The 13,325-nt window shown below is 38.1% G+C and overlaps 1 protein-coding gene across 1 annotated transcript; it reads right to left on the reverse strand.

Moving 5' to 3' along the window:
* Positions 1-2,222: 2,222 nt before the first annotated feature.
* Positions 2,223-10,257, reverse strand: LOC107045906 (endothelin-converting enzyme homolog). The gene is made up of 17 exons (XM_015268313.1): positions 10,176-10,257; positions 10,033-10,106; positions 9,642-9,887; positions 9,241-9,452; positions 8,930-9,124; positions 8,756-8,869; positions 8,529-8,673; positions 5,626-5,743; positions 5,469-5,559; positions 5,236-5,409; positions 5,046-5,146; positions 4,901-4,959; positions 4,741-4,792; positions 4,607-4,674; positions 3,304-3,443; positions 2,590-2,757; positions 2,223-2,499 (listed from the first exon to the last, which is right to left on the reverse strand). Exons 1-17 carry the CDS (start codon positions 10,214-10,216, stop codon positions 2,320-2,322), a joined length of 2,178 nt encoding a protein of 725 aa, XP_015123799.1. The 5' UTR covers positions 10,217-10,257; the 3' UTR covers positions 2,223-2,319.
* Positions 10,258-13,325: the final 3,068 nt, after the last annotated feature.

Consider the following 13,325-nt stretch of genomic DNA (forward strand, 5'->3'; position numbering starts at 1 on the left):
ACTCGTTAATTTTGGTGGAGGACGGGCACGTGACAGCGCGACGGAGACGACAATGAGTGGGAGCGAGCGCGATACATATTCCTTTCTCACTCAGGGGGGGAATAAATATATATAATCGAACATTACTATAGTAAAAAAAAACAAAATCTGCACAATTATTCAATAGAATCACTGGAAAACTATAGAGTTTTCCAGCGACAGCGCTGGGATTTTCTATGAATTTTTTTACCTACGTGTCAATGATAAATATGTCGAGAAAAAGGAAAAGACTTTTAGATCATTAGATTGTGCATTCATTATACTATTGATTATAATATGTTCGATTTTACATTCCTGACAATTATTACACAATGCGAGGAGCTACCGTATTGAGAACCCCTTTCCGGTTATCGACAAATTTATGCTCGGGCCCTATCATACCAACAGTTCCGTACGCTCCATCGTAGTCCATGCGCTACGTTTTTTTGTTGTTGAACACTTTACATTGGCCCTGTTCATCTCCCCTATAATCTCTGATTATAGTCCCTAATAATATATAATGTGATGTCTTGACGCTGATTTTCATGGTTGGTAGCATTGATCAGCCATCTTTGTTCGCGATATTCAAATTAATATTGAAAATTAATTAAATAACGTAAAATCTTTAAATACTCAGAAAATTCGAGAATGAAAGGACAATGAACAAGGGAAGAAAAACAACTTCGCAGGCGTGAGAAAAACCGTTGCCGGAAGTAAGAAATGTCAAGTACTTGAGCTTACTTCGTAAATTTATAGCTCTCCAAAATTCCTCACAACAATACTTTTCTTGAAATTCTGAAATTTAGAGCGAAAATACACTCGACGGTCACGGTCGTAAAATTGTTAAATCTCGGTTCTGAGATATTTAGAAAGTCTCTCTGATTCATGTGTTCCACACGTGTTGAATGTTGAGTTCTCCTTTGTTCATTACATCGCGGAGCTGAAGGGCCTGAGACCGCTCAAGAGGGAAAACTGTTGACGTCACACGCCCCACTTTCTCCCTCTTTCACTTCCCGATTTCTTTTTTAAGTTACCCCTCTTCCCTTTCCTCCGGGCCAAGATTGCGCGACCAAAAGGGTCTAGTGGGGGTGTATGGACCCAACCCTTAGATTTTTTGTTTAAGATAGAGTGAGTCCCATCGTGGCTGTTGTTCCGACAACTTTTCCAGCTTCTCTCTTCGATAAGTTTTTCTTAAAGTTTTCCATAAAAGTTTTATCAAGTGTATTTGTCTACCAAAGTTTTCAAGTTTAAATCAGAAGTTTGAAATAAGGAGTGTTAATGTGCTCTCCTAAGCACTGGTGTTTTTGATTCATTCTGGAATAAAGCCTCAACCCATTTATCCAAAAATGAACGAGTAAACATCGATGGAGTCTTCATCAGAGGTTTAGCGGCTAACGGATCCACATTTCGAAGTTTGGCGCTCGTTATTTCAGAAAGGCGCCACTGTCCTCTTAGTAACATTGATAGCACATAACAATAACTTACTGGCAAGCCAGCTCCACTGTAACTAATGATTTCTCAAACATTCCCAGCGAATAATGGCCACAAGTCACTGAGAGGTCATACTTTGTAATTCAAACTACACAAAGTGGGAAATCACATCTACTGTCAAATAATAAAATATTCAAATTTTCACGTCATTCCATAAATTCATGATGATATCACTTTCTTGGGAATTCTAAAGCCCTTTGGATTCAATTCCTGCGGGAATTTATGGTCTTTCTAAAAATTCGGGAAAACGCAATGCAAAACTCTATTTGTTTTGAAATATCTGATCATTTTGGGGCTCTCTGAGGTCTAAAATTATTCTTAGACCTTCAAACTCGATTTTTATCTATAAGGTTGTGTATTAATTAACGAGTATTTTTGTTAGAAAAATTCAGAATTCTTCACATAAAAAAAAAGATGATTTTTCCAGCACTTATTTAGCATGTGAAATCCAATTGAAAATAAATGGAGAAATTTTGGGAATAATTGAAATTTCGAAGATTTTAATTCGTAGATTCGAACATCAAAATTTTTGCTGCGTGTTAAGCCACCCAGAACCTTGCACAGGACAATTTATTGGTCAACACGTTTATTTTAGAAGCAAATAAAACTCTCCGGTATGGCAGGTCCAAAATTTGGAGGATAAGATTGGAATATAATACATTTCACCAACTATACAACATAATATCAAATGTAAAAAAAATCAAGTCCCTGGATTATACGAATTAAAATATTCATTCTAATTGCAATATTTTATTTCTCCAAGAATTCAGAACAATTACTTTTTCATCGTTTGCAATTGAAATTTAGTTCTCATTTCCAAATGCTGCACTTATTCATGGGATTCATAGGCGAATTTGCTGGACAATTAAAAGCGGCAGCGAAAACTTCATTATTGGATAGAGGACCATTAACTCTCTGCTTGTTTGGACTGTGTTCATCGGTGTTACCATTTTTCTTGAGGTACTCGGGGCTCTGATTTGTACACCATGTCTAAAAGTAAACAAATTGACAACATTAAAACAGCTCATGGTCAATCGAAATGAATGATTGATGCATAATATCAAGGTCTATACAACTTACATTTCCAAATGCAAGGAAAAATAGTTGATCATCAGTAAATTTCTCCAAACCGGGAATCCTCGCACTACTAGTTCCCTTTTTCTTACGGTCTGTCTGGTAGGCATCCCAAGCAATTATCAGCCCTTCAGAATCTGATATATTCTCTCCCATCGTCAAAGTTCCATTAAGCTGAAACAATATTTTGCGATTTATCGAGGAGAAAGATAATATATTATATTATCTTGATAACAAATCTATCGTGAATTGGTAAACCAGGATGAAACAAGTGCATTTTGCTTAGGATTAATTATCGATGAATATCTTGGAAATGAAGAAAGATAGCGAAATTTTCATTTAGATCGTTTTTATAGAGCGAAATGTCAGCTACAAAAAAGCTTCTCATAAAAATTTCTCTATCTATGTCCAGTTGCAAGATATTTATCAATAACTGACCCGTAGCGAAAAGCAGTTATCCTGGTTTACCAATTCACGACAGAAATGATATCCCATATCTCAGGGGAAATGTTCAAAGAGAGATCTTCGTAGGGATCCACATCAGCAGCAGAAGATATCTCTTGACATTTTGTCCTCAAATCTTGTATTATCCAGATTGATACAGAATCAGCAGCATTTTTCAATTTCATTAATTTCGTCTCACATCTTCACAACTGCGTTGACTTATTGTCGGTAAAATTCCGGTGATGAATAGACAAAGAAATATATCGTGAAACTTACATGAATGACTTCCTTTCCATCATCATATATTACATAATTATTGAACTGATTGATGAAACATTGTGCTCTCTCTTGATATTTATCAATAGCATCTTGGTTCCACCAAACCACCGTATCACCGTTTTTATTAAAGCGTCGTCCTGAAATAATATTTCTAGATTGATGGCACGATCACTGATTCCGTGAAATAGTATATTTCGATACGAGTGAGACGGAATTTTCACGAGTGTGAAGTTGGCGGTACGAGGCGAAGCCGAGGACTGCCAATCACATGAGCTGAATATTCCCGTCTCACATGTGTCGAACAATAGTTTTTGACACTGCTGCTACATTCACCTCGTGTCGAAAAGTGCCTTTATGCCACTCATGCCTGAAACCGGCTGAATTAGGCACGAGACGCGAAGCGTCGAGAGTGTAATCCAGCCGGTTTTAGGCACGAGTGGCGTAAAATACATTGTTGACACTGCTGCTACGTTCACCTCGTGTCGAAAAGTGCCTTTATGCCACTCATGCCTGAAACCGGCTGAATTAGGCACGAGACGCGAAGCGTCGAGAGTGTAATCCAGCCGGTTTTAGGCACGAGTGGCGTAAAATACATTGTTGACACTGCTGCTACGTTCACCTCGTGTCGAAAAGTGCCTTTATGCCACTCATGCCTGAAACCGGCTGAATTAGACACGAGACGCGAAGCGTGTTTCATTGGTGACATAAAATTTTGTTCAGTACTTGTTGGGAAATTTCGTCCTTAACGTGTGTGGTTACATCACTCGCCTTCGGCTCATGCTGTAAACCCCACACACGTTAAAGACGAAATTGCCCCACACGTGCTGAAATATACTATTTCGGTAACTCATAAACAAAAAGTGACGAATCGTAAACGAAGTCTTTTCGTTTACTAGTAAACGAAAAGAACGCTTACGATTCGTCACTTTTTGTTCACGAGTAAACGAAAAGGCACTTTTCGACACGAGGTGAACGTAGCAGCAGTGTCAAAAATGTATTTTACGCCACTCGTGCCTAAAACCGGCTGGATTACACACTCGACGCTTCGCGTCTCGTGTCTAATTCAGCCGGTTTCAGGCTTCGTGACATAAAATTTTGTTCAGTACTTGTTGGGAAATTTCGTCCTTAACGTGTGTGGTTACATCACTCGCCTTCGGCTCATGCTGTAAACCCCACACACGTTAAAGACGATATTGCCCCACATGTGCTGAAATATACTATTCCAGAATTTCAATTTTTAAATTGAAGTTGTTGTCGACTCTAGTAGAATGATTAGGTGAAATTAAATTCGTACGATTACCTGAACTATCCAAGGAGTGACAAATTTCATGCCCAATTATTCCACCGACCATTGCATAATTAAATAGGCTGTAAAATTATCACTGTTAGAATCCCATTATGACTTTACACATTTATTTTATCCGCATATATTACCTGGGTCTATTCGGGTCATATACGGGGAATTTGAGAATGGCGGATGGCACCACTGAAACATATTTATATCATAAGCCATGCTGTAATTGCCGATTTACTCAGGTTGCGATTCAACAGGTATTATTTCAAATGTCCATTTGAATTGAGTTTTGATACTCACGCATAGCGTTTGCTACTGGTACATAAAATGCATTTATTTCGGTAGGCTCAGCTGGCCATCTGCAAGTATAATCAGAATAATCAGAATATGAATAAAAAGTGTCTTGTCATAGTTTTCCATTTCACAGCAGAATCATTCCACTTACGTTTTTTTGTCCGTTGGTTTACGTAAACTCCTCAATTTTTTCTTCATCATAAACCCTCGCTTTGTCTTTTCATTATCAAAGAAACTGTCTGATGCTGGATACTGCAGTAAAATGAAAATCCAGAATGTTTGAATGGGATTTTTTCATAACTATTACAGAAATTTCTCAACCCTCAAATGTTAATTTTTACCTCTGAATAATATTCATCGATAAAAGCTGGGCTGTAGTAATCTGGATAAGCAATAAGCTTGGACATCACATGAATTTTTTCAGTAGCCAGATTTTTTGTCTCAGTATCAAGCCAAGAAGATTGCCGAAGATACTTCTCCATAGCATTTTGCATATTCGCTACCATCTCAGTCACCTGGTGAATAAAACATGCGTACTTCCCGACAACATTTTATTTGGATAAATTCAAATTACCGCTTGTTTTATTTCTGGTGATGCGTATTTTTGGGCGAACGCATAAGAAACGGCGGCTTCCAATGGAGCTGGACTCGCGCATGTGGATTGCCTGAAACGAAAATCGAAGAGTGCTTCAGTCACAACATGTGATTGCCAACAAGAATTTTTAACTGACCTATCTGGAATGTTGTCTGCTCCAATGCGTTGATTACCGAGAATTTGCATGAGGCTTCTCAATTCATCATTGGCGAAAAGAGCTGCATCGTTGATTACTCTCCACATTATATAGTTCACTGCAGTCAGAATAGTGAGAGGTAATAGACCTTTTCATTCTGAGAGTCACTAGATTTGCGGACACTTTTTTCCGATGTTAATTCCCCTAGGATTTGCGGACACTTTATCGAATTTACATATAAATCATGGTTTTTGAGCGCTCAAGTGTATATCATTGTAAAGTTCAATATTTATCAGAATTTTCCATGGTTTTTTCGGAGATTTTTTCGTTGAATGAACGAAATAAATATTTCCCCTAGATTTCCAGAATGAAAAGGTCTATTATTATACAGTTCAGTAGTGAAGGGGTAAACCGTCATAAGTCCATTTTGATATTCTCATTAGTTTTGCAAATATCTTGAAAACGCATGACTTTAGGGAAAAATGTCAAAAGACATTGTTTGAAACGCAACTAAAATTCCAGAACATTTTGGTCGACCATCGGCCTACTTCGAAAATCTACGGGACCCTTCGGGTCATCAGTCATAAGTCACCGAAACATGCGCGAATCAGTTTAGGCTTAGCCTCTCACCGTATAAGTCTATCTCGAGCAAATCACCTGTAGATGTCGTATAGTATCCATTCGCATTTCAACGAGTTCACATCAACTAAGTAGTAGTCTCTCAACTAGTCCACAAGTATTAAGTAGAACTCAACGAGTAATTCAACGTGTAGAAATTCACCGAATAGTTATTAACGAGTATTAATCAACATTATTAAGAGTTCATATCGAGAAGTCGATTCAGTCAATTCCCTGACGGAACCTGTAGACTGCTAGTAGAGAGTGAGTTGACTCTCTATTTGTTCCTGGAGTGGAGGGAAAGTTGAGAGTTCGTGGAGAGTTGGACTGACAGGGCCAATTCTCTACTCATGAGTACTTTTAGAGAGTAGATAGCTGAGGGGAGGACTATTCTGGGCTTCGTGGATTTAGCCCCCTGAGTATTCCTACCCTCTAATGTTTAGAACCTTAGACCTCGTTCCTCTTTGAACGCCCAGACCCGAAATTTTTTGTGAACGCTGAATGTTATGGCCCTAAAACCTTCCAAACCCTACAGATTATGATTCATATATTGTGACCCTTATATTTTCAGACCCTTACTGATTCTGACCCTTAGATTTTGACCCTAAAAATTTCTGACCCTTAAAAAAGTCTGACTGTCAAATATTTGAACCATATTATTTTTGACTCTTAAAATGAGGCCAACTCTCTACTATCTACTTTTGTAGAGAGTAGGGAGTTGGGATCGGATGCTTGGTGGGGGCTACTCTCCACTCTCTACAATTTGTGGAGAGTGGATAGTTGGGATTGCGGACTCAATATGTTGTGATCGTTAATGCTTCTGACCTTAAGATTTCGGATTTTGACACTCAAAATTTCTGACCCTTAAAAAATTCTGACTGTCAAATATTTGAACCATATTATTTTTTACACTTAAAATGAGGCCAACTCTCTAATCTACTTTTGTAGAGAGTAGGGAGTTGGGATCGGATGCTTGTTGGGGGCTACTCTCCACTCTCCACGACTTGTAGAGAGTGGAGAGTAGCCTCCACCACGCATCCGATCCCAACTCTTTACTCTCTACAAAAGTAGATAGTAGATAGTTGACCTCATCTTAAGGGTCAAAAATAATATGGTTCAAATATTAGACAGTCAGACTTGTTTAAGGGTCAGAAATTTTTAGGGTCAAAATCTAAGGGTCAGAAAATATAAGGGTCACAATATATGAATCATAATCTGTAGGGTTTGGAAGGTTTTAGGGCCATAACATTCAGCGTTCACAAAAAATTTCGGGTCTGGGCGTTCAAAGAGGCATGAGGTCTAAGGTTCTAAAGATTAGAGGGTCAGATTACTCAAGGGTCTAAATCCACGAAGCCCAGAATAGTCCTCCCCTCAGCTATCTACTCTCTAAAAGTACTCATGAGTAGAGAATTGGCCCTGTCAGTCCAACTCTCCACGAACTCTCAACTTTCTTTCCACTCCAGGAACAAATAGAGTCGAATTATCCACTGGTTCCGCTAGGGTTAGCAGTCAAAATTGAATACCTTTGTTCAGTACATCACCTCTGTTGATTAAATTCAGTTTAAATTCAGTGACTCACCAAATTAATGTGCAAAGACAAACATCAGTGAAATTAGTGACTGGTAATTTTCACCAGTGAAATTACACATTACCAAAGAGTGTACATAAGTTTTGACAAAGTGGTTCGATCCCACAAAATAAAGTGTGAATTTTTAAATCCGGCTCATCAGTAATTTTCCCAACATCTCCCTCCACATTTTCATCCCACATCCACCCTAAATCTAGTCATTCACCAAACAGACATTTTTTGTAGATAGAAAAATTTGCAACAAAAATATTCTTATATTTCCTCCTAAAAACGCTCACCGTCGAGATAATTCAACATTTAACAAGATGTCAAAAATCGACTTATGACGGTTTACCACTTCACTACTGAGTTCATTCCTGAAGTTTAATGAAGTAAGTCATTTTTCCATGAAAAAAAAAGCTTCGTCACTAGATAAAAAATCGGAATTCTGGCGAATACGAATGCAGATTTCGTCTTCAACCAAACGTTTGTTCCACTAAAAACAAATTTATGCAGCATTCTGCTCCGCATTGTTTGACGTTTCAGGACATTATTGCATAAATCAAATTATTTTGGTAAAGTGAATACTCTAGACCAGCATTTAAATCTTAGATAGTGGGGAGCAGTATGGTGAAATGATTTGTTCTTGAGATTCATCAGAATTTATCATGGCATTAGTCGATTGTATCGAAATATATTGTTAGAATAAAACCATTACCAATAGTTTCCGGTGGAGTTTTGTCCAACAATGCAGCAAGCTTTGGGAAATAGTCTTTATCCAGTACAATTACCTTTTCTGATCCATCTATTATGATTTCCGGGGTCAATGAGGCTAATTCCCTGATTGACTCAAGCCAGTTTATCTGGTAATGAATTTATAGAATAGTTTATATAATATTATATTATATTACGACGTAATGAAATTAGTTGAATTTCTGATTTTACTCTGGCATTTGGAGTGCTAATTCGTGCACGATCATAAAAGGCCTGCAGTTCGTCTATTGTCATTAGGTTATACAACCTATCGATATCTTGGACACCGAGTTCTCCAGAGCTTATCTACAATGGAAAATTAATTTGTTCAATTGGTAAATTGTGGATCTAATGTTGATGTCATACCTCGGCTAGTTCCTTTTCAAATTTATTCAGATCTGCTAATTGTGCGGTTGTTGTTAGCCCTTCGGACGATGCACCTGATGCTTTTTGAAATATATCAATTAATTTGAGTTTGTGGTCATTGTAGGCCTTTGACAGGTCGTCACTTGCTGGAGCTAGTATTTCCTTCTCTTTTAGAACAAGCGACGTTCCACCAATCTAAAGAAAAAAAATACATATATATATATATATATATATATATATATATATATATATATATATATATATATACATATATATATATATATGTAAAAGAAAAAGAATATTCTATTTACCATGAATCTGGTGATGCTAGAATTCTTAGGATCTGCTAAGATGTCTATAGAGAATATGGTGTCGAGACTCATCGTTTTGAGTACTTGATTAACTATTTGTTGCACATTAAGGTTTTTCGATTTCCACTCTCGAAGGTTCATTATCAATGGCCATCCTCCGAGCCCATTGATAAATGATTTGATCGGTTCCACACCATCTTTCTCAATTTTATCTATAACATTTAAACTTGAAGAAATTGCAAATCTGAGCCGGTCACTGCTCAGAAAGAAACTTTTCTGACGAACATGAGTTTTCAGCAGGAGCCGAAACCCATCATATGAGCTAGAAATTTTTCTTTCGGCCGATTGCCAAAGATAATAGTTTTTGAACAAAAGAACAAAAAGAATTAAGAATTCAGTACCGTCATCACTGCAGGCTCGATAGATCCTTCGCGCTTTGCGAATTGCGTTAGTATCATTCTCCGAATCCTCCGCCTTTAAGATATTTACAATTTTCGGGTCCAACTCAGTCGTCATCTTTATCATATTCGTCCAATAATCGTATCCCTCTACGCTAGGATGATGTTCCGACCAATGACCACATGAATATGCGTAAAAATCATCGCATGGATTCACCGTTTCGTCAAGAGCGCTCAGCAATTCCTTTACTGTAGAAGATAAGTTGAGCGTTTGAAAAAATATTGTCTGAACAAATCTCCGTTTTGATGGGATGATCTCCCTATCAAGAATTCCTTAACTGTCGCATGCTCAAAAAAAGTCTCATACGTTCATTCATAAATCTATTAGATTTACCTGTGTCGGAAACTGCGACATCTCTCTTGACGGGAAGCGAGTGAGATAATGGAATTAACGTGAGAGTAAGAATTCTAGAAAAGAAAGAAAATGTTAATTTAGTGATTAATAAAATCTTGGAAATATAAATGAATAATACTTACAGGGTAAAATTGAAAAAATCACATGCTCTAGAATGAGACATCGTGCTGGGGTATGTCTCAAAACTGTATCAACGAAGTCACCACTTTGTATGGCTTTCGTGTCGAGAAACCTTTTCTTAAGTAAGAATTTTTCAAGGTTAATAGAGCTTATATTGTTGTCGGTTAACGGAAGGGTCAGAGTTTTTGATTTAAACTACTTGAATTGGAAGTTACGCCTTCTATTGTATGATAATATTTTTCGATTTTCCATTGTTCTACTAGTAGATTTTTCATTTTTCGTATTCTGATGCATAATGTGTGTCCGTGGAAAAGTTATGAACAGAACTCGATATAGGCTATCATTCTAATAGAAAGGTCATGAATTGCGAAGGGGAGTAACCCCGAGACAAAGTTGGCATTTAGAATTTTCATCAAAAACATCCTACATAATAATAATTCAACGAGTAACTCGCAGTGTGAATCAGATTTTTTAGATTCAATCATTTCCTAGCTGCTTTTGTTTGCAATTATTACTTCATGATGTAAGAGAATTTCAGAATTTATTGAAGGTTCGGAAATTCAATGAAGAGGGTGAGTGATGATAGCCCTAGCGGACCCATTGGAAAGTCCAACTCTCTATTTGTTCCACGATTAGAGAGTAAGTAGAGAATGGGTAGAGAGTTGGGCTGACAGGGCAGATTGTCTACTCTCCAATGCTTTGAGAGAGTAGATAGCTGAGGTGAAGGATATGCTGACCTTTATTAACTATGGCCCTTAAGAAATTTGACCCTCTAACCGACTGACCCTTGTACTTTGGACCTGTTTGAACTCCCGGAGCTGAAACATTTGGACCCTGGAATGTTTTCAGCTGAAAAGACTCTGATTTCATTTGAAAGTTTTTAATTGGATCTTTGTGACCCTTATAATTTCAGACCCTTAATATTCCAGACCCTTGAATTGGGACTCTCAATAATTCCGACCCTTGAAAATATTGAAAAGTGCAACTTTTGACCCTTAAACCTTCAGACACTTAGACTAGTCGTACTATCTACTCTCTACTCTTGTAGAGAGTAGATAGTTGGGAGCGGATGCGTGGTGGGGGGTACTCTCTACTCTCTACGCGTCTAGAGAGTAGATAGTTGGCCCTTATTTTCTTTAGACCCTCATCATTCCTCATGACCCTAAAAATTTGACCCTAAATGGTGCTGACCCTTGAACATGTATAGAGTGAAATTTTAGACGCTTAAAATTTCTGACCCTTAGACTAGAACAGTAGAGAGTAGATAGTTGGGATCGGATGCGAGGTGGGGGCTACTCTCTACTCTCTACTCGTCTAGAGAGTAGATAGTTGGCGGTAGGTGCTGGGTTGGAGCATTCAGACCCTTATCGTTCCTCATGACCCGTAAAACTTGACCCTCAATAGTGCTGACCCTTGAAAATGATAACAGTTAAATTATTGACCCTTAATATTTCTGATCCTTAGACTAGCCGTACTATCTACTCTACGATCTACTGTTGTACAACAGTAGATAGTAGATAGTACGGCTATTGAGGGTCAAGGTTCACGGGTCACAACAGTAGAGAGTAGATAGTTGGGAGCGGATGCGTGGTGGGGGCTACACTCTATTGTCTACCCGTCTAGAGAGTAGATAGTTGGCGCCGGGTGCTTGATGGAGGCATTCAGACCCATATAATTTTAGACCTTTATCGTTGCTTATGCGCCTTGAAACTTGAATCTCAATGGTGCTGACCCTTGAAAATGATCAATTAAAATTTTTGACCCTTACTATTTCTGACCCTTAGACTAGCCGTACTATCAAAGTACGCGACAGCGTATCGGCCAAGTTGATGTTTTACCGGTGTGACGTCATGGGCCGATGCTATTTCGTATAATATACACGATACAACTACTCCTCGAATGGTTTTTATTTTTTTTCTCGTGACACGAGAATTTCTCGCGAAATCCGTCCTTAGTTACATTATATAAGTTGACTATGAGCTTTCTAAAGATATTTTTACTTTCTCGATAAATCAATAATAAATAAAAATATCCGCCATAGCAACCATCATAATGTAATATTTCGCGATTTTATTTTCTCTCAGCGATTTGTTCGTCAAAGTTGGCAAGGAACATAATGTCTGTTTCTCTCTTTCTCTCTCTTCTTCCCTTTTTTCCCGCTGTTACCGGTAGCGTTGGCAGCAGAGATTATAGGTAAGGTATGATACAAGCAGGTATGATGAAGCCCAGCCCAGCCCCCTGACATTCGACGAAACTACAGTCGACGCTAATGAGGCTGCCGCTATGGCGCTGGCTGTACTGTCGTTTGACCCGTTCGTTCGCGCCAGTCCATACGCCGTTTGAATACCCATATGCCACTGTCGTTGATTCACAGAGGCGATGGTACACATAAACGAGTAACATCTCCTCTGTGGTCTATTTAATAAGAATAAGGGAATATTTTGGGAAGGGGTGAATGATCAAATGAAAGGAGAGTGTTCTCATTATAATAAAATTTATTCAAACATAAATATGAAGGATACAAAAACGTTCAGGTTTTCATTAGCTTTGCCATTTTTCTCTTCTCCTGATTCAGTTTTTTCTGCTCGGCGTTAAAGCGTACGCAAAATTCTCGCATGCGTGTCGAGATGAACAAATGGATTGTTTGATAAAGAATATCTGTCGCATGCTCTTTGCAAGCAAAAGAGAAATTAGGATATTGATAGACATCTTCAAGAATATCGTCAAATAAATAGGGGGAATTGGAATGATGGATGAATCGCTCTTCGAGAAATAGTATGAAATGATACATTTGCTTGTTAGGGTGTAGAAGAGGACCTTTCATTAGGACGTCAGAAAAATGTGATTCTGGGATAGGTCTGTGGTCAGGCTGTAAAAGTGCCTTTTTACAGTTGGGACACCCAGCATTGTTCATCACTCGCTTGATAATATTACCAGTCATGAGATACATCATGCAATTTGAAATCTCTGGTTGAGCATAATCATGGTCAAAAATGTCCTCCAACTCCATTTCACCATCTCCAACTATTTTATCTAGTTTATCCTTTACCGCTCGGGTGAGTTCAGAGTCAGGGTTTTTTTTGTAAATAGTTTTTAGTTCAGAAAGTGTGATAAGAGGTTCACATAGTTTATCAGTCGCTCTTACTGTACAG

This window comes from Diachasma alloeum, unplaced genomic scaffold (genome assembly GCF_001412515.2).
Source record: "Diachasma alloeum isolate Michigan unplaced genomic scaffold, Dall2.0 Dall_scaffold_01126, whole genome shotgun sequence".
Classification (NCBI taxonomy): Eukaryota; Metazoa; Arthropoda; class Insecta; order Hymenoptera; family Braconidae; genus Diachasma; species Diachasma alloeum.

What these genes read in the sequence shown, in the direction of transcription:
- LOC107045906 (XM_015268313.1), bottom strand. Translation starts at nt 10,216, where the DNA reads ATGTCTCATTCTAGAGCATGTGATTTTTTCAATTTTACCCT. An exon ending in AAACCAACGGACAAAAAAAC is followed by an intron (nt 4,960 to 5,045) that starts GTAAGTGGAATG and finishes TTATACTTGCAG; the next exon opens with ATGGCCAGCTGAGCCTACCG. An exon ending in TATGACCCGAATAGACCCAG is followed by an intron (nt 4,675 to 4,740) that starts GTAATATATGCG and finishes ATAATTTTACAG; the next exon opens with CCTATTTAATTATGCAATGG.